General features: G+C 41.7%; 1 protein-coding gene across 1 annotated transcript in view; it reads left to right on the forward strand.

Moving 5' to 3' along the window:
* The window catches only part of CACHD1 (cache domain containing 1), a 112,070-nt gene that overhangs the window by 43,969 nt on the left and 52,133 nt on the right, over positions 1-15,968 (forward strand). Inside the window, exon 3 of the mRNA XM_054834029.1 lies at positions 6,147-6,295. Coding sequence (XP_054690004.1) covers positions 6,147-6,295 — 149 coding nt within the window. The remainder of the gene's footprint in view (positions 1-6,146; positions 6,296-15,968) is intronic.

Raw genomic sequence — 15,968 nt, forward strand, 5'->3', positions numbered from 1 at the left:
GCCCCTGTGAAACTCGTTAGATAATGCACCACTTTTTCTAAGCCTACTTCAAAGCCAGACCTCTCTTGGTTTGGTTTTTGGTTTTTTGCTTCCTCTGTTACCAACTGCCAGGTGATGGGATTCCATTCAGAGCTGTAGCTATTCCTTGTTCTTCTTTGTTTCTGTTTATCAGATGATTTGTATTCTATGAGTTGTGGCTGTTTTATAAGCTGTGAGACAGGACACAGCTACCTCTACTGTGTTTTGCTCTCTGCGTGTTCCTTGCGAAGGCCAGCATCACATCAGGCACCAGCTATGCGCAAGATGTTCTCTGTGTCTTCAGGGAATGTATTTGTTATAAAAATAATTAATGATATGTGAGTTTAAGGAGCTCCTTTGCGGTTGTGCTAAGGAAAGGACTCCTCATCACCTGATTTCTTTTACTTGCTTAGTTTTTTACTAAGATGGGATGTCTTTCTAAAATTACACTATGCCTCAGCCTGGAAGGATAGGCTTGCTGCAGGAACGCTTCTGCTGGTGAAGGACACGGGCCGTCAAAAGCTCACCTGCCTTGACAGCACCGGTACCTGTGGGACAGATGGATGCGTTTGCTCCCTCTGTCACCAAACCAGAAGAAAGCATCTCCCCTGCTGTCCTCCTCCATGGCGGGAGGAAGGATGCTCTTGGCCACTGTGTCATGCGTTAGTGCTCAGTGCCCACGGCTGACAGCTTTGACAGTCACACCGGTTCCTGCAAAAACAGCACAGCAGCCTCGGAGAAACCAAACATCATTCTCCTGAGCAGCATTCTTAGGAGAAACAGAGTCCTGGTGTGTCTGCCCTGGGTGCTGCTCTGCTCACTCAGGTTTTGTGGAAGCGGTAAGAGAAAGCTCTGCACTTGTAATCGCTTTCCTCTCGGCCAGCGAGGTGCAGCGTGGTAAGACCTAGCTGGCATGTCAGCGTGCAGCACGTTAGGCTCGGTTGGGTTTTGTTTGGTTTGGTTGGTTTTGGACTGGGCAAAGAGCTTTTGAACTCTTTTGAGAAAAGAGGGAGCAGGTTTTGTAAACGATCATTGATGAGACTTCGGGGCTCCTCGTACAGAACTGCTGTGCATCCCCGCCAAAGTGGAGGAGACCTTGCAGCACTGCCTGCCGCCCGAGTGCCGATTTAGGGACAGCCACTGCAACCCCTGACCTTTCAATATGTCACTCAAAGTATGGCAGCTGGTGACAGGTCTGGCTCAGATTTCCAGAGGAAATATATCAGCGTGCTGAAAACCCAGATTCTGCTGTTCAGCATGACATCTCCCTGGCCGCGAAAAGTGACATGCTCACACGATGCTGCGTTTTATGTTGATTAATTGTGAGCCTTGTGGTAAAAGGCAATGCAGACTGCGTATAACGTATTTCCAGAATGACTGTCAGGAATTGTGGCCCTTTCTCTGGTTTTTGTTGTGTGTCATGTTTGACGTCTTCCTTGGAGTAAGTCCTGGAAGCCTTGCTAAGGTTACTACCAGCAGAAAGCCTCAAATCAGTGCTGGTCTCTTTGAAGAAACGCATGTTAGAAAGTAGTTTCCCACATCCTGATTGAATGTGCAAGAATTGAATTTTCACCGTCGTCCAGATGATTAGGAATGATTTGAACCTGTTAAGGCAGAGGTGTGGGAAGAAGCTGGTGGCGATTCTATAATCCTTTCTCAAGCCATGTTCCTGCTGACCTCCATGCTCTTCTGGGTTTGTACAGAAGCAGTGGCTTCTTCAAGGTCTAAGCAGGTTAGGAATAAATATGTTAAAAAAATTTCTAGACTAGGAATCTGCAGGCGCACAGTAGCGTTATGATACAACAGGAGGAATGCTGGTGGATGTTGGAGAGAGTTTGTTCCAAGTTCTTCTAGTTCACAGGGGGTTTTAAAATAAAAATACTAACTAAACTCTTCAGTGTGTAAGCAATACTTTTTGAGGGAGCCTGGCAGCATTAAATTCCTGGCAGTGAGTCCGTTATGACATCCATGCCTGTCAGCCTCATTGATACATATTTTATGTACAGTCTCAAAAACATTAAAAATATCTTGGCTTTCAAGATACAGCCAGAAATAAAACCTAACCTTGGAGCTCTGCTTTCCCTCAGTGCTCCCTGAAAAGGGAAGACTTCAGAGCTGTGGAACTTTGAGGGGAACGAAGCTTTATTAAAAAAAAAAAAAAAAAAAGCTCGAGGGAACTATGCAAATGAGGAAAATGTCTCTGGGAAAATTAGAGACTCACTGATGTTGTGATGAAAGGTTGTCAGTGGAGATGGTGACAACCGAAGTGCATTACCCATGGGTGCTGCGGTAATAGAAACAGGTGTTACAGTCCAACCTGTCTGCAAACTGAAATGCTCTGGCTGCATGCCAGCTGCCAAAAAAAAAAACAAACCCAAAAAACCCCAGAGCTAATGGCTGCATTGTTTGGAGTGAGCACTCACTTCTTATTATTCGGTTCTTTAAAATTGCAGAAATCTGAAAAAGGATGAGAGGAATGTAGAGTGAGGCTTTTTTTCCCCCCTCTTTGTTTTTAAAATGAGGTGAAGAGCACTATAAGAATTGACTGGAGGATAATAGCATTTTGTGTCAATCTCGAGGCATCCAGATTTATTTTAGTCTCCATTAAAGCAGTTGAATTTGAGCATTTCTGTGGGAGCAGGAAATGTCTGTCACACTCGGTACCTACCCAAGGGTATACCCGAGTGCAGGATCTGAGCTCCCTGCCTCTATGTGCCTGATTCGGGACACAATTTTCCATTTTCCCTTAAAAATGTTTTAAACAGTAATGTTAGGACGGTTTCATAGTTCAATGCTCTATCCTTTCATTATTTGTTATCTCTTTCTGTACCGTTGAGGTTTTGTAACCAGTGTGGTGTGGGTCTTGCATTCATCAGTATGCAATGGCTGTTCAGCTCTGGGCAGGTGAAAAGAGGCAGGGTATATGTTGGAAAAAATAATGATCTTTTGATTAAAGATTTTAGGGTTTTTATTTAGAAAAATGAGAAGCTAATTTAAGGCTGCAGCTTTTATTCTGACAGGCTCTAGCGCCCGAGCGCATCACTGAATAATGTTTCTGAGCTAATGATGTGAGCGCGCGTGCATGCATGGGCACGCAAGCGTAGATGAGGAGCTAGGAAGTATGTATTATTTTTTGCTGTTGTTTTAATCACTGAGAACTGGAATGCCTGTTCACTGTCGTGGATTTTTGTGCTCCAGTGAAGCCCAGCCATGGAAGAAAAGTTCAGTTAGTTTGGTTAGGCTTCATCTGGATTGTACTTCTCGATTCGACAAATTAGATCCATTTGGTTTTAGTTAATTTTTCAGCTGATTGATGTGTTACCCTTAGTTTCTTAACATGGTTTATTCATTGTAAGCAATTTTCAATGGAAAATTGCTGTTAGATCATCTTGCCATTGGTGACTTTTTTGAGTCAGCTTTTTTTAAAGTGGTTTTGATTGTTGGAAGTATTCTTTTACTATCAGAGGGCGGGCAGTATTTTTAGGGTACTTCAGATCAGACAAACTCAGTTCTTCCAACCATGCTTATGCCTGTGGGCAAGGAATAGATGTCTCTAGCTCCGGGAGGCTTCGGGTCTCTTGTTGCTGCCGTGCACTTGACTCTCTGCCCCGACTGAAGTGTTGGATCCGATTTAATGAAAGTAATGTAATGACTTTGAGCCGTTCAGAGGTTTTTAGATGGGAGATGCAGTTTAGGTGCTAAGCATTTGCTTTTTATCAGCTTCTGAGGTATGGGCTCTTCTGAAAAGCAGATTTGTCAGATCTTCAGACTCCGCACAGCAGGGTAAAATTCAAAGGCTGTGGGGTGCTTTTATCGTTCAACCTAGAAGGTGAAAACCCATCAACACCGAAACCTCATCTTGTACAGCATTCATTTATCAGAGAAAAGTGGTGATTCCAAACAAGAGTCCTTTTGCTGTGATGCTCCATGTTAGTGTCGTTACTGCTAATGATGGTTGTGTGGTCATTTTTTTAAACAAACTTAAGCTGTCTCCCCTTTTTGTGATTTCAGGTAGGGAAACCAAGAAAGAAGCGTATAGATTCAAGTATCTGGTTTACATAGTGCTTAAGCGCAGGTATTTCATTGGCCCAAACTGACAGAGGAACCTTGTAATCATGAAACTTAAAGGCTTCGACTTAGGAAATTTGGCTTGTGTATGTTTGAGACCCTCCAGAAGAACAGACTTCTCAAGGACATGTTTGAGGAGTACAATCGGACAAAAAGAAAGTTTACTGGAAAATAGAAAAGGAATGACCCAGCAGCTTATTATCTAACAACTGGGAGCAATTTAATAGTGTTGGATGCTTAACACGGAGGAGACCATTAGTAGTCCTCTGGTGCCTTGGCAATAAATCATTCTACGAAACTAATTAGGTATAATTCTGCAAGTCATTTGAGCAAGGTCCTATTAAAACCTGTGCTCCTAGGAGACCTGTTGTTGAGCTGCAGCATTTGCTGGGAACAATGGAGCAAAGGCATTGCTGTTATCAGTGTGGGCCTCGTTATTCGCATAACGAAGTAAATCATGATGAAATATCCTGTTAATAATAGTTAGGAAAGACATTTGTCAGTCCAGGGGATCTGGAACAACCAGCGACATTTCTCAGCACACAAATGTAGCGGCACCGTTAAATCACCCTGTAGAGTTTGAAGTGTATGGGGAGCAGGAGAGATGAGTTATGAATTAACGAGCTAACTTCAGCTCTCCAGAAGGTTTGCAGAAAAGCAAAATGCATTGTTTCTGAGTATTCAACACAGCAGTATATTGCTTGGAGATTTTCCCCTTTCATTTAGGATGCATTTGACCAATGATTAAGTGTTACGTTGGTGTGAAAAGGATACCGAGTGTGCCAGAGCAAATCTTGTACACGCCTGATCTGTTTCATTAATTTCTCACTTTGAATGAAAGACCAGGAGCAAAAGTCTCGGTGTTTCTTGTAAAACCTGATGCTTCCTCATAACTGTGTTCACTGTCACGTTTGCTCAAATAACAGCCACAATTTTTTCCCTTCCAATTTTCCCCTGCAAAGTCATTAGTCAGGCTCGTTGTGACGTGCTTAATGAACTAGACACAAGTGAGCTCTTAGCCGACAGCACAGTAGCTTCAATAGGCCTGTGGTGTATCGCAGCAGGCTCTACCCTTGTTAACACCATGTGATTTTTATTTTTTTTTTAATTTTTATTTTTAGAGAAGGACTGAAGTACTCAATTTGCTATTTCTAAAGTTAGGCACTCTAATTTTTTTTAAAAGCCTGAGAATTGCTGGGGAGGGATGACAGTCTGTTTTCTGAAAAGAGAGAAAAACGATCATCTGGTCTTACAAGTAACAGTGTAACCTCTAAACTTAGTCCCGATTTATAAGTGGCTGCCTTCATCAGAGGGACCTCTGACAACAAAAGGCTGGTGGAAGAATTTCACCTGTGCGAGACAGTTGTCATTATTTTCATTCTGTTATAATATAATGTCAGTTACAGAATTTTTATTTTGTTCTTGTTTGAAGTTTGTAGTTAAACTATTGTAGCTTGTGACTAGCCACAGCGAGCTGCTAGCTCGATTAAGAAAATCACTAGGAAGATGCTCAGCTCAGAGCTCGTGGTGTCCCCCAGGAAAGCAGCAGGAGATACAAAGGAAAAAGCAAGAACTGGGATGGCTTATTTTGCCCAAATCACCACGAGGAGAACTACATGAAAGGAGTTGTGAAATACTTCTGTGTAGATCGACCTGACTGAGCAGGCTGTTTATTTTAGTCTTCATCGTGTCCTTGTCAGGCAATGCAAGAGCATCATATTGGAGAGCTTCAGTTGTAAACCAGTAGCAGAGATACCAGCATGCAGGGGTCAGTCCTTAATGAAAGGGAAATTCAATATAATGGAAGATTCACTTTCCATTCATGCAAAACTCGATGTTCAAGTACTCGTTGCTAGATGGTAAATGTATTTTTAGATGGTAAATGTATTTTATCTTACCATATTCTGTGGCCAATATTATTAATTACTTGACTTCACAGCACTTAAGCCACCAAAAGAGAAGTACAATGAACAAAGTAGACAACAGCTGTCTTTAATAAGGACCATGGTAATACAGAGAAACTGGCTTAATTTTCATCATCATCTTTTTTTTTTTTCCAGTTGGCAAAAAAAATTCGTGAGAAGTTTAACCGTTACTTGGATGTTGTGAATCGTAACAAGCAAGTAGTGGAAGCATCGTATACTGCTCATCTCACGTCGCCCCTGACTGCGATCCAAGACTGCTGTACAATTCCACCATCTATGATGGAGTAAGTACTAAATTCTGAAATTACTTATGCTGTCGTTTAATATGTGAAGAAAAAAGGTGCAAGTTTTTCTTTGCAAAATAACCTGTACTTTCTGCCGCTCTAACTCTGAAAAAGCAGGGAAGACAGTGCTCCTTATCTTGTCCTCATACTCGTTTACATTTCTATTAGAGGCATATTTAACGAGGAGCTCTAAACAAGGACTGGGACTCAGCTCTGATGGACTGTAAAATGAAACAGAAAGGAAAAAAGTTTGTTCAACTCTTAATTGCATGGAATAGTCTTTTATACAAACTGAGTCTGTCTATACCCAAGATACCATTTTGTTTACCCTGAATAACTCTTCGGAAGCTGGTCATGGGACTTTTTTTTTTTTTCCTTTGAAGTGCAGTAACCAAAATCACGAGTTGGTCAGTACATCACATGTTAAAAATACTGCATTGCAGTTTAATCAGTTGACATGCTGCTGTTTGATACACAGAAATTGAGTACGTTGCTTGGAAACGGAATTTGTTCATTTTACATTTGTTTTCTTTTTAAATACAGGAGTTTTGAATAGTCTAAATCCAATCTAATTGTCTTCAATCATGTTGTATTACGCTGTGTATTTGCAGGAAGGTGTGATAAAAGGTCTGATTTTTCCAATAACAGTGTAATAAATTCTTTTAAACAATCAAGGTTTTAAACACTTCCATATGTGCTAGAGAAGAACAAGAGTAACTTTCAGTTTATTATACAATGCAAACCTTGATTAGAGAGTATATTTTCATTGTTCATATCTGTCTGATTTAAAAACATTTTAGAGAGAGGAAGGTAATTTGGGTGATAAATATTAAAAGCATTTTCTGCAGTCTAACTATAAGACAGCTCATCTCTTAGTGATGGTGTTCTTTCATCTTTTCTGAAGTATGGCATTAACCTTTGTTTAAATAAGGATTTAAAATATGTGCTGCATTCAAATACGTGGTATGAATCTGCATCTGGAGAGAAAGGCCGCTTGCTTGTTTTGTGTTTGTTTTGATTGGCACGAAAGTAAGAAATCTCAGTAGGGTTAAGCCTCAGGTGGCTCTGAAGAAAGGGGTACGTTGCTGTTGGGGTGCGTGTTGGTTTAGTGGTCTCGGTGCAATTCCTACTGAACAAGGTGCCTACGTAAAATGCTGGCACACCTGGTGCTCACTGGCCAGGCTGTGGGCAGCGTTAGCAGAAAGGTCAAGAATCAGTTGAGGATGAAAACCTTTCTGCTCTCTGATTTCTCCATGCAGTAACACCTTCCAAGCAAGGGGTGAAGAGGAGGAGGAATGAGGAGATTTATCACCCCCTTGTCAGTATTACATCATTTTTCATTAAAAGAAATAAAAAAGAGAGGTCTGCTCTTAGTCTGGAAGCTTTCATGAATTTCCTTTCACTTTGTCCTCCAAAATTACTTAGCTTGGAAGTCCTTTAGAGGTTTCTTTACCGGTGGTGGACTTGCATAAGGATCCTTCACAGTAAGTGGTTTTAAAAAACGAACCGGAGGTCACAGCTGGCATAGCAGAGAGGTGAATTTTCTATTTGCAGAGCTCCTCATTCTGGCTGTACAATATGATTCTCATTATTTAATTACTTGGCTTGAGAATATTAAATCTGCTAAAGTGATTACTAGACCCATCTGTCAGTCTGCAGGATCTTCCAGACAGCGCTTCGGCAAGACCTGGTCGATACGTATGGTTGAAGAGTGGTGGCTTACCAGGCTGTCTTTAGGAAATTGGCTGCGAGGGCCAGCAGGACGAGTGCCTTTGCAGGCAGGCGTGTGGGAAATCACCAGTAGTTTTTGGTTTTGTTTTTTTTCTTTTTGTCCAGAGAAATACATAGACTCAGATATTTGACAGAAAATACCAGAAGTTAAGATACCTATCTTAATGGTCACATTTCGGGGAACTGGAACACAGCTTTGAGTGTTTGACCATGGATTTAGGAATTATTTTTAAAACATAGAACACAAATATATCTCACCTGGATATTGTGATCGAATTTTGAAGGCAACTGATTTACTTGAAGTCTTCCACCTTTAGTTTTTGGACTAACTTGGTCTGGCTATGAGGAGGTCTGCACTAGTGAGGAGTTAAGTTAGGTGTGCTTTTGCTACTCACAGCTTATGCCTGATGTTTAAAAGATGTGTGTTGGTGTTGGGCAGAAGAGTGCTGGAGTTAGAGCCACAATAATTACAAAAAGACACAGATTTGTCCATGCTATTTGCTGTTTTCAGGAGATAATTTGCTCTAGATTGTAACTTGGAAATGCGAGTGTCCTTAGGGCTATGGTTTTTCTTTCAGGAGGGTTGTGAAATATTTGTCTTACAACTGCTTAACTCCGTGTATTCTTTTCCTTGGTGTGGGGAGGTGTTTCATCATGTGGCCTCTCTACTTGAGTAAACATTTGGTGCAAGAACAGTGTCAGAAGCATGTTATCTTCAGGGTATATTTTTAAGGTAGATTTGAAGGCTTGTCCCACAATATTTAAGGTTGTTTATCACACAGTGTTCAGCCTCTAAATGCACGATGACGTTTGTAAATCTGAGGGCACTTTGTATTGTGAGGCGATTCCTCCATCAGCCTTTTACACCGCCGTCTGTCTTGATGATGTTGCTTTAGGAATGCAGCAAGTTGGATTTGTTTGGGAAAAATGACGTGGGAAGGTATTTACACTATCCGTGGAAAGTAGAGATGCTGAACTATTGCATAGAGAGAGAATTCATTTTGAAGGTTTTTTAATGGCTTAGTATCTTTATTTAGTTTGTATTTGTTGTTAGCATTAACAAAATTATCCATGTGTGGCCTTGTATTTGCTTGTATTTATCTTGAATATCTGAGCATTGGCTTAGAAGACAGTTTGCGGTGTCGCTCGAGATAAACTGTGAGAATTCCACACCTGATGACTAGAAACAAATGATAGGAAATATGACTAACAAAGCACGAACTGGGCTGTAAAACGAACCTGGCATTTAAATTGCCGGTTTAGTTCAGTAGTGACATATGACAAGGAAAGCAATATTTATTTTATTGCCGTTATGTGGTGTTGGCTTTTACAGTGAGGAGCCCAAATGAGTAAGTTTCCATGTGACTGTGATTCCTGTCCATAGTGCCTAGTTCTGAATTAAAATTAACAGCCTGGCAGTGATTTCGGTTGCTATGTTGTACCCCACATATATTGGCCTAACTAGTGTAAGTGCTAGCAATCATGTGTTTGTTGTCCCCACCAAGGTAGGTTCATGCAATGGAACTACGTTGTTTTGGAAAGTGGTGAAAAGGAATAAATTAGAATATGCAAAACCAACTTGATGAGGCAGTGCAGCTGGTGGTTATTGAGCGGTTTTGACAAGGAATTTTTCCATAGGCCTTAATTCAACAAACGTATAATCATATGCTTATGCTCACCCAGTTTACCAAAGCATTTAAGCATGTGCTCGTGGAAATGGAAATTAATCACACGTTTAAGTAGATACGCAAGTACTGCTGAGTAGAGGTGGACTGCTAAATTGGAGCAAGAGAGCATGGGGCTGTCTGTTTTTCTTTAGTTTGTGCTGTTCCTTTCTTCAGATACAGCTTTTTGCATTTTCCATTCTACTTAATCAAGACTTGGGAATGGAAAAAACCATGATGGCAGTGGAGGGAGAGACAGCAGTTGAGAAGAGCAACCAGGGAGCACAGACAAGTTCAGAAGTGGATGGTATGAATATCCAGTATCTGCCCTACCATCCAGGCTATATTTGTGTCCGTGGGGTCAGAGACTTGCTCCTGTTCCCAGGGCTTGTGCCGCATTGAGGAAGCGCCCATGGCAGTTGAGAAGAGGCGTCGCTCCAACCAGACGGAGTTAATATGGATAAAGTGCTCTGGGCTCTTAGCAGAACAGATGGGTAAACTGATGGGAGATAAGGAAAATGGTTGCCAAGTGACACACATCTTCTAATCCTCGAAGAAATCCCTGCTGGAAAAATAGGGCTTTGTGTTTCCTCACTGCTGAAGAAGCCATGAGAAACAGATTTCATGCTGTCTCCAGACCTTCCCTATCATGACTGAATTGAGTGGTTATTTACAAGACAATGTTTTAATTAAAGTATCATCTTCCTTGGTAAGAGGATAATACCTTTGTGTACAAGACGGTGTCTCCTGTTTGTCATGCCTGAGATGCTTCGTTCCCGAGAAAGCCTGGGTAGGTCGTTAGGAAGTCTTGGAACTGGAATGGCCTGATGTGCGTGGGGTGCAGATGGGGCTACGGCAGAGTGTCAGCAAGAGCGTAGGGGAAAGAATAAACAGTGTTTATTTATCAGAAGTACTGAGCACCTGCAGCTTCCCTGCACCTTCCGTGGGAACTTATGGGATACGTGTCAGTTGTGAAAAGTGTCTAAATAGGGACTTACTTAGGCAATGAGTTTTGGGAAATGGGTTTGGAAGTATTAGGTTTGTGTGGGGTTGTAATTTTGCAGGTCTGCGTGATCTGACTTATGAATGACAACTGACATAGCCTTCTTCATAAGGATAATGTTGGACTGGATGGCAACATGTAGATCAAATAGGTTTTTTATATTGAATATTTGCAGATAAAAGAAAATCAAACTCTTTCCACACAAAAAGAAGAGTAAGTCTGATAATGTGTGTAATGTTTGAGCATTCAAAATGCTTACCTCAGGAGAAGCTGTGATTGATGTTAGCTGGCTCTTGTAGAAGACTTTCAGAAGTAGGTAAGTTAGTTACGTTTGCATTGTAAGTACACGTGAAGATGCAGCTGCAAGTACGTACTTTACAGAATTGATGCCATAGAGTACGCTCCAGTGATTTTCTCGACATAGCAAAGCCCTGCGCATCTGCAGTGAGAGTACCTTCCAAAAAAAAGAGGCTCTAACTTCCTATTCAGATGCATTTGTGAGGAAACACACAGCTGCCTGTGCAGCTTTTCCAACAAAAAACCCAGAGACGATGCGACCCGCCATGCTCTCCAAGTGCATTGCACGTCCTCGGGTGTCTGTGAGAGAAGGTAGGAAAGGGTTTCCTTGAGTTACCTACGACTGGGACCTGAGTGGGGAGAGAAGGGCACAGTCGCAGCACCAGAAGCCGCCCCGCGTGGTGCCTTGCTGCTGCGAGGGCTGGCGTGGCTGACCGTGGCCCCCATAACCCTACACGTGCAGAGGCGACGTGAATATGCACGCGTGCTGGTGGAAACGTCCTCCTCTCTCTTTACGTCTACCCTGCAGGACAGAAATGAATGTCACTGCTGTTTTTTGTGGAAAGTTGTCATGGGTCTCCAGAAAACATGTGTTTGTGTGGCATTGCCGTTCATGAATGCTCTTGCTTCTGCTGCTAACGTATATGTTTCGAGGCAGCTGGAAATCTATTTTTGTTCTTTATTTAACTGTGCTGATAAGAGCTTAGGGAATGCATTTATCTAAATTTGTGAAAGGAGATGGAATGGAGAAATATTTCTTGGTAAAACATACTACTTGGCAGTGTTGCGTTGCAAACATTAATAGAGCTGTTTGAATAAGTGAGTTTACAAACCTATTTTCGAAAATCATTTACTCCCTGACTGTGATACCGCCTTCAGAAGTGGTCTGTTTTTTTCTTTTTTAAACAGATGGTTAAATATTTGCTAATGCAGTTCAATTTTATCGCAGCTCTTTCTGTGTTTATCTTTCCTCTCTGGAGCAGTTAAGTGGGAGATAACAGGATTCCCATTCACTTCCTTCAGTTGCTGCAATATCTGAAGAGCTGCACTTCCAAAGGAGAAGTGGGTGGGCCACACTAAACGAAATTTAAGATGTATTTGCTGTTCTTGCAGAGTATCGGACTACAGTAACTGCATGTGGGCTTCTAGAAAATGTAGGGAGTGTGCATAGTGCTAGTCTTGGCACGACCTTGTTTTGTCCATAAACTGCAGCAGGTATTTAGGAAATTGCTCTCTTGGACTGTTTCTTTTACTTTGTAAATGTGGCCGAGTTTCTCATGAAAGAGGGGGTTTTGGAATCGTTTGTGTTACTAGGTTGCAGTCCTCCTTCCAATAATACGCTTTCTTTACATCTGAGACCAAGTATACTTTGACTTTTTCAAGCAGTAGTTGAAATAATTGGAACAACTTCTATGCCTTGCCAGGAGAAACGGGTTAACTGAATCATCAGTAATTTTTTTTGCTTGATTTTTGTTCATAAAAAGCGTTGTTTTCCAGCATGCTGTTTTGATGCAGAGGGAGCCATATATTTAAGTATTTATTTATTTATGTAAAGTATGAGTGAAAATTTTGCCTTACAGTCAGGTAAACACGCCTAGTTGTGAATTTCCAAGGAAATGGTGACTTTTCAATGCACTTACATAATTTCATTTGCCTACTGAAATCAGCTTTAAATTTGTAGGAGTGGAAAGGGAAGTAAGAAATGAGTCTTAAAACAATGAGAACCCCTCAGAAGCTGCTCAAGTGTCATTTTTATACTCAGGTCCCTCATTTTTCCCTAAACTGAAACTGTACAAAAGAGGCTGATTTACACTGTAAATTCAGGCCAAACAAAATCCAATTGGAACTCACTTGAGCGCTGTTTTGATGTAAGATTCAAAGCTTCTGCAAATTTATTTTATCTTCTACACTTGCTGATCTCCTGCTTGTAAATCCTGTTGAAGGAGAATAAAAATGAGCGCGGCCTGATGGGAATTTAATGTCTGAAGTTCAAAGCAGTTTGCACATCAGAGCAAACGTCAATCAAATGAACATCTTGCAAGCTAGGCAGGGAGCGCGTTTCTCCGTGGGGAAGAGATCAAAGTGGGAGTCGCAGCTCTGTTTGCTCCCTCGGGATGCAGTTTCGATCGGTTGTTCATTAAAGTGAATCCAGAAGGAAGGGCTTTTTAGAGAGAGGCAGGGAAAGGGGGATGGGGTGAGCGTGTCTGTCTTGAAACTGAATTTCAGCCAATGTCTTTTGCTCTCGTTTAAGTAAGTACAAAAACTAATTGCGTCTAAATACAGGTTTTGGTGTGTTTTTTCTGGTAAGGATTTTGAGGACTTCCTAAGCATTGGCTGTGGTGTTACCGCCTAGAACATTTTGGACCAAATCTTGGAGGAGACCTCAGTCCGATATCGTTGTTGTCATTCCCCTTGTAGTCTTGCTGCCGGCAAAATTGGGAGCCGCTGGTAAAACTTGAGTCTCCTTTGTGCAGAGAAGGCGTGGTGAACAATGCTTGTCTGCAAATCTTAAAATGTTAAAGTTTTTGTGTTTTTTAACTTCTCCCAAAGCAAGCGATGGGAAGATTTGTATGGTTTGAAACTTATGTGGAAAACATGCAAGGTATAAATACATCGTAGGAAAGGTAAACCCGGTAGTTACAGCCAAGAATATATGCATTTACTGTAAATTCCACATGGCAGTGTTGAGGCTTTAGTTTTAATTGTTGCCTTAATGGTGAAGATTGCCAAATAGTTTAATAGTGCATTCTTAATTGAAACGACTTAAAGGCAACCCAAAGAAGCACATGGAAGATTCTTCAGTTAATTAAAATAATTGCGAATATTGCAATGTTAATTTGTCACAGTATTGCCTTTGCCCAGTTTCTGGTCTTGGTTTTCCAAGGACCTAAACTTGCGATGGGAGCTGGTCTCTCTTCAGGGTCCTTGTGTCATGGAACCAGTCACGCTTTAAAAATACACTCCATTGCAAGGGGCAAAAAGTCTGTTTTAAGGCAAACCGCACCTGAAAAGAGATTTGAGGTAGATGTCCCACATAGCTCAGTCCGGAGCAGTCCTTGCTGCAGGATGACAGGTCTGTCTGAGGGCTGGTCTTTAATTTATGGGGTTTAAACCAATTCTTCTTCTGCATATTTTATTTATATCATTTTCCCATTGAGTGTTTTCTCTTTTTGCTACTCGTGTGCTGCAGGAAGAGGAAGGAGGGGTGGGCTGGGCTGCAGCAATGTCTCGCTTTCCTTTTCCAGCTCTGCTGCGGATTATTTAGGCATATATATCTTCATTTTCCTGATGGGTAACATAATACCTGCTTACTAGGAAAAGCTGAGGGACTTAGATTTTTTCCATTAAAGTGCTTTGACATGCTCCAGTAAAAAGTGCAAAGTAAATAGGGTGTTTATAGCTGAAACACTGATCCCCGTGGCGACCAGTTTGGGGCTGCAGGAGCACCCGTGGTGGGGCAGTTGAGGGTGATAACTTTATTTTTGCCTTCCTAGAAGGCATGCCAGAATCAGACCTGGTGTTCATCTGCTTGAAACCCCATGTTAAATTTCTTTCATGACTGAGAGACCTGAAATTCAGTTTGGCAGCTCTGTGTGTGTGAAAAAGCGATGTAGCAATACACTCAACATTTTGAATCAAGGTACGTCCAACTTCTCTGCCAGGTAATTTAAAGCGAGTAGTTTGGGTAGTGCGAGAACTGCATGTCAGGATGCACGTGGTGCTTTGAGTGAGTGTGAGAGGTGGATTTTTGGCATAAAATAAAACTGAGACGAAGATTCCAGATGATTTTGAATTAAACCCCAGCATTTACTGCCCGTGTTCTGAGACATGAGTAATGTTAGTTGTTAACAAGGTATCCTGTTGCCATCACTAATAGATTTTGATGGGAGCACTGGGACAATTAGCTAACATCCTGAAAAGTCATTATCTTTCCCTAAGAGTTTGTTCTTTAGTATTCCTCGGTAATATTTCTTTAGCATGGACATGTTTAATTTGCAGTCTCTAGCTCTTCTCCATCTGGTTTTGCCCAAAGATAAACATGTTTTCTGTGAAACCCATCCTTTATCAATCAATCTTAGTCTTGAGATTCTTTAGCCAACAAAAAATCAACAACATCTTTGCTTGCTTGGTAGGAGCTGTAATTTTTTGAAGTGGTTACGTTTTAATGGGGATAGGAAAAGCCACAGCCTTGATCCAAGAACTATGTTCCTGTGAAATGTCAAGTCTTTTCCTCAATGGAGAGGACTTTGGGGAGTTTTCAGAGAGCAGGTTGCCAATAATTTCAACAAGCAGCTCCCGGCAGAGTGGATGAGCCCATGCAGAGCTCCACGCCGTCATGGTTTGGCTGCTTTCGGTGTCTGACATAGCATCCCTTCTTGATCTTGCAACCTGATGGGTGCGGGGTCTGATCAAGAGGACATGAGGCCTTTCTGTCTGTCTGTCCGTTTCTCTCCTTCCCTTCCTTGCCATGAAGAGCGAGGATAATGCAGAAGGTCATCAAAAGCTCTTTGCCTCTGTCTGAGTCTTGAATCAAAACACCAGCGCTGATGGAGTGCTGTTGATGATGCTGTTTTGGATAAAACACCAAAAACACCAAACATCTGCGTCCAATAAGGAACCCACAGTACTTTTTGTAGAGCAAGGAACTGAGCTGCCTGTTCTTGTTCCCGCTGTATACGGCATTTTTCACTTCGCTCATCGCTGAGTGCTTTTACTATGTTGAGCAGCTGCCACGATTAAAGATGTTTTTCCAGTGACGAGCAAGTTCATAATTGCATGTGTTAGGTGAGGACGGAGGAGAGCAAGCGGAGTTAAACGTTTGTGTTAATGTATGGTAATGTGACTGTGTCAAAAGACTGAGGTACGTAAAATATTTGTAAAGAGAAGAGAGAGAATTTGTGTACAGACTGCTCTGGGACTCCCCGATGCAAAAACTTGCACTCTCCGTGTACATTTGCATCTATATGGTAGACAATTT

This window comes from Grus americana, chromosome 8 (genome assembly GCF_028858705.1).
Source record: "Grus americana isolate bGruAme1 chromosome 8, bGruAme1.mat, whole genome shotgun sequence".
Lineage (NCBI taxonomy): Eukaryota > Metazoa > Chordata > Aves > Gruiformes > Gruidae > Grus > Grus americana.